The sequence below is a fragment of the Rhinolophus sinicus genome, chromosome 7, assembly GCF_057876585.1.
Source record: "Rhinolophus sinicus isolate RSI-liver-muscle chromosome 7, RSI-T2T, whole genome shotgun sequence".
NCBI lineage: Eukaryota > Metazoa > Chordata > Mammalia > Chiroptera > Rhinolophidae > Rhinolophus > Rhinolophus sinicus.
The window spans coordinates 48,501,863-48,515,328 of record NC_142507.1 but is presented as its reverse complement, the minus strand read 5'-3'; the positions used below and the strand labels follow the sequence as shown (position 1 = coordinate 48,515,328).

At 34.7% G+C, this 13,466-nt stretch overlaps 1 protein-coding gene across 2 annotated transcripts in view; it reads right to left on the bottom strand.

Moving 5' to 3' along the window:
• Positions 1-13,466, bottom strand: part of MAN1A2 (mannosidase alpha class 1A member 2) — a 111,553-nt gene that overhangs the window by 42,855 nt on the left and 55,232 nt on the right. For both annotated transcript variants that reach the window (XM_019730603.3, XM_088799519.1), the window contains exons 6-7: positions 11,197-11,291; positions 705-828 (exon numbers count right to left, since the gene is read on the bottom strand). In XM_019730603.3, the coding sequence (XP_019586162.3) occupies positions 705-828; positions 11,197-11,291 (219 nt within the window). The remainder of the gene's footprint in view (positions 1-704; positions 829-11,196; positions 11,292-13,466) is intronic.

Below are 13,466 nucleotides of genomic sequence, written 5' to 3'. Positions count from 1 at the left end.
TTGATGCTACAGATCAATGTGGAGATGACGGAAATTCTTATGATGTTGTTGAACTATACATGCACATGACATACCTCTCCATTAAGGTCCTCTTCAATGTTACTCAACAGCTTTGAACTTTGTTTACCTTTCGTTAGATTTATTTGTAGAAAACTTACACTATTGTTCCTAGCACATAATGTACATTTTTGTAAAGTGATACTTCCTTGCCTGTTGCAGCTGGTGCAGAGAAATTATTTTTAATATCTATATTGATCTTTTATTCAAAAAATATATTCAGCTTTTATTTCTAATAATTTTAGTGTAGACTGTCTTAATATTTTAGGTAGAAAGTCATGTAATTTGTGATTAATCACTGTTTTCTTTCTTCCTTTTTAATTTAGTTCAATTCTTGAACCTTTTCTTCATTTTGTTTTTCTTGCCCTACCATGCTGGCTAGGAATTTCAGCACAATGCTGAACAGAGATGGCAATGACATTTTTTAAAAGCCTACTAGTAGTTACAACTTCTCAAATAACAGTAAATATTTGAAATACGTTCTAAATAGAAAGGACATTTCTTTCGATAATTTAAAAAGAGAACGAAGGCCAGAGTCGGATAAACATAGTTCGAGAAAGGCAAACATTTTCTAAGCATTAATCAAGTCTTTTGGTAAATCTTAAAGGACTTTTTTATAACAAAGAAAAGGAGACAAGAACACTAACCTTTTTGTAGTAAACCGGGTCCCCTGTCAAGTAGCTGAGGTGGACAAACTCCATATGTAACGTGCCGAATTCAGCCAGAATGCTGCTACCTGCCGATGCCCAGCCCCAGTTTCGCCCCACTCCACTGAACGACAGCACAGGTAACAGGAGACAGAATTGGAAAAAGACCAAAACATTTTTTTAATGAATACATAAACTTTAAATAAATCTCTTAGAGATTATTGTATCTAACACAATTTATATCTAAAATTGTATTTTATTATTTAAAAAATATTCTTGAATAGTTAACATAACCACCTTTCAAAAATTGAAACAATATAGAAAAGTATACAGTAAATATGTTTCACTCCAGAAATCTCATCTCTCTTCATGTCACCAGGTCCCACAGATAATCACTTTCAGTAGCTTCTCATGTATCAGGACAGAATTTTTTATGCATATATAAGCAATCCAAATATATATTATTTTCCTCCTGTCTTAAACAAAACTATATAGCAAAGTATACTTACTGCTCTGTAACTTGCATTTTACTCTTAAGATGTACCTCAGTGGTCTTTCCCTATCAGTTCACAAATAACTTTCTCATTTTTTTTACAGCTGCACAAAATTCCATGATATTAATGATTTGCAATTGGAATGCCCTACCCCAGAGGCATATGAAAATGTGTGAGAGCATTCCGAGTTGTCCCAAACCTTGAAGATACAACTTGTGTTTACTGTGCTGGGGACAAACATGTAACATATCCTGTAATGGTCAGGACAATATTCTACAATATTCTACAATAAGAATTCTCCATTCCCAAGTGCTGATAGTACCTGTGAAAACTACCACAATGTAGAAATAAATATAATTTGATTAATCCTCCATTTGTGGTCCTTCAGCATATTTCTGGTACTTTGCTATTATGAAGACTTTTACAGTGAATAATCTTACATACAATTTTTTGTTCAGATGTATTTCTAGGATATCTTCCTGCTATTTTTTTAGCCTGCCTTATAATTTTTTTACTAGAAGCCAGAAAAAGTGTAAAAGTGTAGACGCTTTGGACGTTATCATCTTTCTAAGAAAGGTAAGTTTCTTCTGAAACAGAGGGTGAGTACAGGCCAGTTACCTTGGTTTTAGCCTTTGTTAAGGATAGCTTATTCCCTCTATTGTTAGGGAGTAGCCCTGAGACCTCAGCTGAAAGCTTGAGGTGTTTACCAAGGGACCTACCTCCATCCTGCTAGCCTTCAACACTAACCTTTGTGTCCCCAGTACTGTGTGGCTGTTAAATTTTCTCCTTAGCCCTTTAGCCTCCAACTGCCATTTTCTGTTGGGTTTCCTTGAGTCTTGCTCCATGTGTGTGAAACTTAAGGAATATTTGTACATAAATTTGGGGGTTTTTCCTCTGTAATTTCTTCCTGTCTTGAGAGTTTGTCCCTCAGGTCTCAGCCATTTGGCAGCTCCACCACCCAACCACAGTCTCCTCTGCCCCAAGCGACCACCACTGTGGCTTGGCCTCTACTGCCCTGCATCACGACTTGGAAATTGTCCTCAGAGAAAAAGCCAATGTTTATATGGAGATGACCTTCTCTTAGCAAGTCCTACATGACTTAGTTGCTCTCCAGCCCTCAAACCATTTTGTCAAGCTTTTACGATTATTTTTGATCGTATGTATGGTTAGTATGGTATGTCGGGTTAGTATGATATAAGCTATTCCATGGCTGGAACTGGAAATCTAGATTAATTACTCAAGTAGCGGAGTTTATGGGTTATTCCCACAAGAACTCTAAACCATTCTCCAGGGTCTTTTCTACTTGGAGGAGGAAGTAAAAATTTAAGTCTTTCTGTCATTTTATATCCACTTGTATACTGCCAATTCAATATGACATATTTTAGTTAGAGTTGAGAAAACAGGTATCAGCACATATCACTCTACCTGGCTTAAAGTTCTTTAATTGCTTGGTGCTATTTGTATGCTGTCTTTGAAAATATGGTACCACTAACAGATTTTTTTTTGTAGCTAGAAGTGAGAATCAAGGAAGAAACGTGGATATGTATTAGTAAGTAACTACGTAAGACAGTCATTCATTTCCAAACAGTAAGTGCCTATGAGGCTCCAGGAGATACAGCAGTGAACCTGATACATAACATTCCTGCTCCCATAATAAATAGCAAATATTGTTATGAACAAAATTACACAGCGAAATAGAATAGTGGGCACTAAGGAAAAGGTGAGTTAACAGAAAGGCTCTTTATGTACAACGTTCAGAGAAAGCGTTTTGAAATGACACAATTTGAGCTGAGACCTGAATGATAAGAAGCAGCAAGTGATGAATGAGCTGGAAGAAGAAATTCCTAGCAAAGGAGACAGCAAACGAGGAAAAGGAAGGGGGCCGGTGTGGCTGGAGCTCAGGAAGCGAAAACAAATGAGAGGGGATGAGGTTGGAGAGCTGGGTACAATCCAGACTGTGCAAGGATTCTGTGAGGCATCGTAAAAGTAAAAAAGTTTATTCTACGTATGATGGAAAGTCATGGAGGCTTTTGAGGGATGCAACCTAAGATTCAAGGACTAAAGCTCACCACTTAGAAAGATTACCTAGGTGTCAGCATGGCCAGCGAATTACAGCACAGCCAAGTATAAACGTAAAGTCCCTAGGAAGTCCAACAGTTTACTACTTTTCCCTTTAAAAAATCTCGTCTAACAACTCAGAAAAATAAGAAAATCCCTAACAACAAGATATAATACTGATGAGGACTAAAGAACTTCTATAACTGTAAAAATGCGATGAGCTGCCAAAAACCAAGCAGCTCATAATTTCATGCAAATGCTACGACTTTTCAATTCCGGCTTTTACATGTACTCCCTTATTTACTCTTTCAGCCACTCTTCATTGCTAATGTGGATTTGCCTTTCTGTCTACTGTCATTACAAAGTTTCTTTAACATTTCTAATAATAGAGGACTGCTGGCAATAAATTCTCTAAGCTTTTTATTTGTCTAAAGATGTCAATTTCACCTTCAGTTTTGAAAAACTAGTTTCAGTGGTTACGGAATTCTAGATTGACTTTTTTCTTTCAGCACTTTCAAGATGCTGTCCATTGTCTCCTGGCGCAGGCTGCAGACGTGAAGCAAGCAGTACTTCCAACCTTGTTCTTTGTGTATAATATCTTTTTTTTCCTCTGGCTGTTTTTAAGACTTTTTTTTTTCATTTTCATTGATTTTTCAGCCATTCATTATGTTTCTTTATGTCTATCTTCTTTGGGTTTCATCAGGTGTCTGGCACTTGTGGGTTTATAGTTGGTCATTAAATTTGGGCAATTTTTGGCCATTACTTCTTCAAGTAGTTTTTCGGCCACGCCTCCTACCCCTCCCCCAAAGCACTCCACTATATGTAAGTTAAACGTTTGATATTTGTCCCACACGTCACTGGCTATGTTCCTTTTATTTTTCTCTCTGTGCTTCAGTTTGGATGGTTTCTATTGCTGTGTTCAAGCTCACTGATCTTTTCTGATGCGGCATCAAATCTGCCGGTAAGCTTGTCAAGTTTATTCCATGTCTTTCTCAGACTAGAAGTTCCATTTCGTCCTTCTAAAAATCTCTCTTCTCATTATGTTCACATTTCCCTTTAAATTCTTGGGCATACTTGTAATAGCTACTTTAAAGTCCTTTACTGCTATCTCCATCATCACTATTATTTCTGTATATGTTTCTATTGACAGTTTTTTTTCTCCTCGTTATGGATTACATTCTCCTGCTTCTTTGCATAAGTAGTACTTTTTATGGGATTCTGAACAGTATGAAAATATGTTGCTGAATATCTGAATTTTACTTTCTTCTGTTAAAGCCTTTTCAATTTTCTTTTGACAGACGGTTAAATAACTTGTGGGTAGTTTAGTTCTTTCAAGGACTTGTTAGGCTTTGCTAAGACAGGTCTACAGTCACCGTTACTTTACTAAGACATACCTTTCTGTAGTTTCGATCCAATATCCCTGATGTTCAAAAACATATTTTAATTTTTAACTGACCAATTTACTCAACTCTTTTATTATTCAAATGGTTTTTTAATTGACCACCTTCCCCCCCCCAGGAAAGCAATCATATGATCTGTAATGAATTATAATTTTGTCTCCAGTCCATTATTTTTACTTTATTCCTTTTTCCTACTTGGTTACACTTGTTAAAATCCCCAGAAAAAATATTAAACACTGTCTTGTTCTTGATTTTAATGTGATGTATCTAACATTGCATTCACTCTTTTCTTTAACAAAGACCTGTTGTTAAAAGAAAATGGCAAGTAAATAATACACTATGCATATATAATTACGTAACATGTCTGGAAGGATACTCAAGAAATTTTTAATAGCGGTTTCCCTGAAAAACTAGGGGTTTGGAATTGAAGGCTTACTTTATAGTGAGTGTGTGCTATTTCAATATATGTACATTCACCCAATACATGTATTTCTTTTTCCAATTAAAACATCTAGCTACATAAAAAAAAGAAAGAGAGAAAAAGAGAGAGAGAGAGAGAGAGAGAGAGAGAGAGAGAGAGAGAGAGAGAGAGAAGTGAGGGCGAGAAAAGGAAAGAAAAAGAGAGGAAAGGAAGAAAGGGCGAAAGGGGGTGAGGGGCAGAGGAAAGGAGAGTGAGGGAGGGAAGGAGGGGGAACAGAGAGAGGAATCTATTTTACTGTTGCTTATGTAGTCTAAGGAGAAGGGAGAATACGTAAGAAAGTGAATTCTGATTTCTACTTACAAGTGAGTAGCCAGCATGATAGAATATGCTTTACTTAATACAAAACTGGGTCATATTCTTATATATGTTGCTTTTTCACTTAATACATCACAACTATCATCCTTCTCTAAAAATTCACTTCCAGAACATCATCTCAAATGGCTGTGTCACGTTCCACTGTATGGACATGCCACTCTTTTGTATTTAATGTGTTTCATTCTATTTTCATTAATATAAACGTCACTGCCATAAACATCCTTACAATTAAATCTTTGTACATATTTTCACTTACTTCATTACGATAAATTTCTATAAATGAAATTACAAGGTCAACAGGCAGGTATATTTCAAGGTTTCTGAAACCTACTACCAATCTACCTTCTGAATTAGTCAAATTTCCAATTCCAACAAGTGTATATGGTTTCCATTTCTTCATTATGCCATTCCTAAATACCATCAGCCTCTTTTTGTCAATTTTCTAGGTAAGAAAATAGAATCTTATTTTAAATCTAATATTTTTATTACTAATGTGAAGATTTTTTGCTTATTTTTAACAGTATTTCTTTTTTGAATTACCCATTCATGTATTAATATTTACCAGCTTTTAAAATAATTGGTGGGTATTTTTCGTAAGTCTGTAAAAGCTATTTATATGTTAAAAATGAATTCATATGCTTTCAATATCATTATTGCTATTAACACTTTTCCTAGTTTGTTATTCCCCTTAAATTTTATTCACGATGCCTTAGAATACCTTTAAGTTCAATATGACTGAAAAATTCAAGAGAAGTAGATGCTTAAAATTTAAATATTTCCTGAAGTAAAATTTTGTCAAATGCCTGTTTCCTCTTCCTCTTTGATTGAGTTTTCCAAATTTTAAAGTGTAAAATCTTCTTAAAGGTCCTCATTTTTATCCACTTACTCCTTGAATAATGAAAGATCAATCCACACTGAGTATTTATCCAAAATCACAGTAGACAATTTCCTCTTAGAACCCGTCACTGAGCCCTGGTTGATAACAGAACTTCCTTCTCTGGGCAAGATGGAGAAACTCAGTGACGTAGCAGTTTGAGGGTTGTATGGAGGCTGCCTAAGCTGTTGGCTGGGAAATTTCATCTCTGTGTGGTTTCTTCTCTGTTTGTAATGCAGCCTTCCATATATGGTTTTCTGCTCAGCTCAGCTTCTATTCTGCACATCCACTTAAGTTTCATTCCGTATGCTTTTGCCACCCATGTTAGAATCATACCACTGCTTAACAGACTTTTATCCGGGATAAGTGTTACCTGCATGCATTCACCATGTAAGTGTTGAGTATATATTGGTGAACGAAACAGGCGTGGTTCTGTTGGATGGATGTACATGTACATAGTAAGAGGATTTCAAGAAAAGGACTTCCAGTTTGTCCCATCAGTTAACTCACGGAATTAGGGGCCATTAGGGATGACAAGGGCTTTATCTATGCCTATACGTCTTGCTACTTTATTAGAGAAAAGAATTTCAAATACAATCTCCAGATCTTCCTTCAATATCCTGATAATGAAATTTATCTCAGTAACTCCAAGGCGAACCTTCTGGTTAAAGGTTAAGCTTCTTCACAGAAATGGCACTTTCACCCTTTCATAAATCTCCTTACTTAAAGGATTAGCTGAGGCATTTGGAGGGTCGTATATACTGCTTCCCCATATTTCATCACCAGCCACTTCTCTAAAAATCCAAGTTTCTTTCCTATATTCTTTCATCTGCACATCTCTTTTTGGTTATTTCGCCCACTTCTGATGCTCTAACCATCTGTACCACCTATTAACATCTTACTCCTCTACAAAAGCAAGTTAAAGTGCTCCATGAAAACTCCCTAATCTTCTTGGATACGTATCATGTTGATGCCCTCTACTTTATCGCATAGTATTTGGGTACCTGCCATGTGTTACTCCACTGACTATCACAACCACATAGCCCTCTGAAAGTGTGTATTATTCACCCAAAATATCAACAGTATCTTGCTTAGGGTACTGTAGAAAAAAATTAATTAAATGCCATTCTTTATTGAGTGTACGATATTAGTATAAAAAGGAAAATATGTAACATATGATAGAGAGCAAACAAATACGAGGATGTAATTACTATATTATGTCAGATGAACAAAGTCCTAGGAGTGTAACATTAAAATTTACTTAAAAATAAATAGAAAACAAATTATCTAATGTACTTTATTTAAGTGATAAAAGACATTAAATCAGCAGTATAAAAACTCTCTCAAAATTCCAGACCCATGTGACTTTACCATAAGTTTCTACCAAGCCTCTGAGGATAAAAACAATCCTTTTACAAACTCTTCCAGAGGAGAGATAAAGAAAGAATATTACCCAACATGTTTTATAAGAGAAGCACAACCTTGGTGTCAAAACTGGACAAGAATATTAAGAGAAAAATACAGATCAATATCAGATGAAAAAAAAAAGATGCAAAGGTCCTAAAGAAAATATTAGCAAACAAAATCTGGCAATGTATAAAGAAAATAGTATATCATGATCAAATTGGGTTTATTCCTTGAATACAATAATAGTTTCTCATTGGAAAACAAATAAATATAAATGACTGTAACGAAAAGTTTTAGGAAAGAATTCTTAACAGTTCAAAACTACAAAAAATGCTTGAAAAAATTCATTAGTACAGGATTTAAAAAAAAAAAACTTTAAAAATATTAGAAATAAATAGAACTGGCTTAAACTAGTAAGAGTTCTCTACAAAAAACCTACAGCTAACATCCGGTAAAAACCTCACTTTCTATTGAGACAAGACTGTCCTTGAGCACCATTTCCAGTCAATCAATATTGTACTGTAAGTCCTAGCCAGCACAGTAAGGGGGCACAGGAAACAACACTGTCCTTATTCACAGGTGACGTGACTATTTGTAAAGAAGATACAAAATAATCTCAGATAGATGATTGCTATTAACAGGAAAATTCAAATTCAGCAAGATTATTGAATTCAAAATAAGTTTACAAAAACAACTGCATTTTATGTTTAAGCAGAAGATAAAAACTTTAAATAATACAATTTATCATAGCATTTTTTAAAAAATGAAGAATCTAAGAATAAATCTAACAAAATTTTTTCTTATTTCTGCTTGCATGACACTGAAATCTTTTTAATGACTGAATTAGTCTCTCCTGCAGAAAAAAATTATAAACTCCACACAAAATTCAAAATGACAATGACCTAAAGTCATTGAAGAATGAACAAAAGCAGGCAGATTCTGAGGACAGTGAAAACCTGGAAAAACAGGCAAGCTTGGGGTCAGTTTCCCATTTTTTTAATAGCTTTTAGCCCAAAGACAAAGGCCATCATACTAGGCAAAAGAATTAAAATCTGATAGAAAACTTGCTGTCTTTCTGTTTTAAAGAACTAGAAGCCAGATTTTACAGCAATTATAGCTGCTGAAAAAAAAGGGAGGAGGAATCCTGGGGAGGAGAGAGCCAGAGAGGGCAAGCCCTTAATGCTGTGTATGAACTCTGTCCCTGGAAGCCCTATGAATCACGAACGCTTGAAAATAGACTCAAAGCAACACAGTTAAAGAAATGAACTGAGACAGTTTGAATTTCGATTCCAACTAAGTGACTATTTAATCAATCTCTCTCTCTCTCTCTCTCTCTCTCTCTCTCTCTCTCTCTCTCACACGCACACACATGCATGCAACCTGAGAGAAATATAACAGAATCCAGAGTCTACACAACAAAATTTTCAGAACGTCCAGTGTACATTCAAAATGTTACCCAGCCTCAAGTGAAAAGATAATCAACTGAGACCAACTCCAAGATGACCCAGACGTTAAATATACAAAGATTTTAGAACAGTTATTCTAACTATGTCTGATAAAATACAGGGGAATGTGTTCACAGCAAATGAAAAGATAGGAAACATCTGCAGAGAATCAGAATCTAGTAAAAACATCTAAACAAAATTCTAAAAACTTCAAGTGTACATTTCTATAATACATCATCTATACATCACATTGTATGTTCACCACCCAGAGTCAGTTCTCCTTCCATCTTCATATATTTGATCCCTTTTACCTTCATCTCCCACCCTCCTCCCCGCTTACCCTTTGGTAACCACTAAACTGTTGTCTGTGTCTATGAGTTTTTGTTTCTTTATTTGTTTCTCTTGTTCCTTTGTTGTTTTCAGTTTTATATCCCACATATCAGTGAAATCATATGGTTCTCGACTTTTTCTGTCTGACTTATTTCGCTTAGCATAATTTTACTAACCATTGTCACCCCAATAAATTTTAATTTAAATAAATAAATAAATAAATAAGATGATTATCAGAAACCAAAAAAAACTTCACTGGATGGGCTTAAAAGTAGATTAGAGCAACAAAGGAAATAATGAATTTGAAGATAGATCAATGGAAATTATTCAGTCTGAAGAACATAGAAAAAAAATGATTGGAAAATAAAAACAAGAGCTTCAGGATCATGTGGGGCAGTAACAAAAACGCTAAAATACAAGTAATTGGAATTTCACACTGAGGTAAAGAAAGAATGTGGCAGAAAAGACATTTGAAGAAATAATGACCAAAATTTTACCATTACATTTAGTGAAAGACATATCAGACTTCACAAGCTCATCAGCAAAGCCTAAGCGGGATGCAGAAGGAACAAAATTGGACAACAGCCATTCAAATTCTGACTTATCAGAAACCATGGAAACCAGATGAGAGAGAAACAACATCTTTAAAGTGCACAAAGACAAAAAAACCATCAATCAAAAATTTGACATACACTGAAAATATCCTTTAACAATGAATGCAAAGACTTTTTCAAATGAAGAAAAACAGTAAGAATTCACCCTATCGTTGAGCACCACAGGAAATGCTAAATAAAGCTCTTCAGGCTAAATAAAGTGAAACGATACCAGGTTAAAATTCAGCTCTTCAAAGAGAAACAGAAAACACTAGATATACAGGCTGGTAAATATTAGGGTAATTAATAGACTAGTTTTCCCCTGGGTAAATATTAGACTATTATTCCCCTCAATCCTATCAAATAAACAGGTGCGTTTCAAACTAATATTTTAATAATGTATTCTGAGATTTATAATATATTTGATGTAATTCACTTGACAACTATAGCATATAAATGATGGGAGGGAGAGAGTAAATGGACAGGTATGGTTGAAATGTTCCTATGCTTTACACAAAGTGGTACAAAATTAATTCTGTTCACTAAAAAATTATTTACAGTGTGATTCCTATAGCAAACTCTTAAAAAAGCTAATAAATAAAAATCCTAATACAAAACTAAAGTATATTCATCAGATACTAAAGTATATTCATTCGTTAGATAAAAAGAAATGAAGGAAGAGAACTTAAATCAGACCGCATTAATAATTACGTATCAATAGACTAAAAGGCAGGTATTGTCAGACTGGCAAGATTCAACTATATGCTGTCTCCAAAAAAAGGACTATAATTCAACGATACAGTTAGGTTGAAAACAAATGAGTAAAAATGATCTATGTACCATGAAAATAGTAAGCATAAGAAGGGTGGAATAGCTGTACTAACATCTGATAAAACAAACTTCAAGACAAAAATATTGTCAGAGATGAAGCGGGACACATCATAAGAATAAAAGGGTAAAATCATCACAAAGATCGTAACTGTGTAAGTACCTTACAGTGGGGGCAGATCATTAGAAATTTCTAAGACTAAGAAGGTCCAAAAAATCAGTCTAATTATTTCAGAATAGGAATAACCACATAAAAGTAGAATTTACCTCTTTAGATTCACCATTGCCCAGGGAATCCCAGTAGGTGTGTTAAAGGCAGGAAGGAGTTTCTCAGCCAACTGGGCTGCTTTAATCTTGAATATCTAAGATAAAACATGAATATTCATGAATTACAATTATCAATTCATAAATTATAGCCATCACCATTTGCTGGTCTCTCATAGGATACACCGCAACGCACTGGATACACAGAAGAAGTACAAGGGGAAAATAGCATCTCTTTGGTATCATGCACCAAACAGCAATCAGAAAACAATGTTTGTACAATGGATAAGGAGGAAAGCTGCCCAACGTGTACCAGCCTGAAATAACAATTAATGGAAAGGGAAGGATATGGTTCTTGTGTTGACAGTATCTATATTTTCAACTGGCAAAAGATCTAAGAGAAAACATCAGACTAAAACATTCATCCATGGTACACAAGCTTCGTACAAGTATTAAAACAAAAGAGATGTTAAACCAATTTGGATAAATACCCTTAAAGTACTATAATCACGTCTATGTCTCCACATTTTCCATCAAGGTTTATGCAAATGATTAAAGGAAAACAAGTTTGAGTTCGCATTCCAAGTTTAATTTGAGAGTTATAAATTCTTCATCACTTGGTCCCTATTGCTGCTTTTTTTGGTACCCCCCAAAATAAATTACCTAAATATCAGTGGTTTCCAAACTTTTAGAATCATGTACTATTAACGAAGATATACATATTGCAAAATTTCTAATATTCTTAGCATATCAAAATTGATAGGTTTGTGTACCCCACTTTGGAGACTATTGACTTAAGAGGCTCCAAACTGAGATGAGGTCGTAATATCCTATTATGAAAAGTGGCACGTTCTCCTGTATGTCGCAAGCCTATCTTTTGCCAAGTTGATTTCAAATTGATTGGTTATTTAAGGAGCCATCTTTTCACTGCAGTCGAATGTTTTTGATAAAATATTATTAGATGCTTCAAATAAGTAAGTAGTTGAAGGACAGGAACAGATCAAACTAAGGTTATAGTAAATAAAGCACACCACTATTGGGGGTAGAAAATATTAGAGAGAAATACGTCCAAGTAGACAAAGAAATATGTGAAGATATTTGCAAGGTTCCTTAAAGATGGGAAAACTTCTTAGCAGAACTTTTAATTAGATATTCTTATAAATCAACAAGTTACCATTTCCTTGAATACTTACTTGAATACAAAAATTCCAATGAAAAATGTAACAATTTAAGATAAAAGTTTTAATTTTCTCATATTCATCCCCTTAATTCAGAAAAGCAAATGTAAATTCAGTTCTCTCTGTATTAACATTTATGTTAGTAAAGGTTAAGTTATATTATATCATAAACAGATACTGCTTCTATTTACCACGAGGACAAAGGGACTAACTAAGCTCTTATCTAAGAACTAATATTAATGTCATGTATTTATTAATCACATTTTTGTATCATATCTTTTCTATACATAAAATCATCAAAATGGTAAAGTGTCTTACAAACATTAACTTTTTCTAAATAGAAAGCATCCTTATTTTACTTCCAGAAGTAATCAATGACGCATTTTCTAATTTTCAACTACCTGTGTCATCAATAACAGTTAACATATATAGTAACCAGTTATAGTATACAGCCCCCAAAAATCCTAATGTCATTGAGAAAACTTTCCTTATAAGTAGAATGCCTACCTTAATTTATTCACGAATATACAAAACTTTCAACGAGAAATACATCATAGCATTACATTCCCTATTTCAGAACAATATTTTGGTAGACAACAGCAACAGCTAATTTAAAAAAAAATTATGTTTAGCATGCAATGCAGAAAATAATCCAAAATCCAAAAAGTATCAATTCTTTTCCAGCCCTATCCCCCAACTACACAGCTCCTTGTACAGTGCAAACAGCTATCACTTCCTTGACCATCTAGTAAATGATTTGGGCTCAATCGGTTCCATGGTATGTATGTCACATCAAATCCTCCTTTCCCGGCTCTCCCAGAAACAGAAACGCTCTTATGGTTCATACACACAGAGCCTTCGTCTCTGCCTCTTTCAAACACAGAATATTGTACATTCTATTCTGAACCTGCTTATGTCTTTGATCGTGCCCCGGAGATCTTTCCAAATCAGACCACAAAGGTTGCTGCCGCCTTTACTTCAGTGGCTGCAGAATGTCCCCTTCTGTGGATACGCGCGTGTGGTAGAAGTCTCTGTTGCACCACGCTGAGCATCACTCTACCGCGTGGGAAATGAGAGCCGTGGTCCCACAGGTAC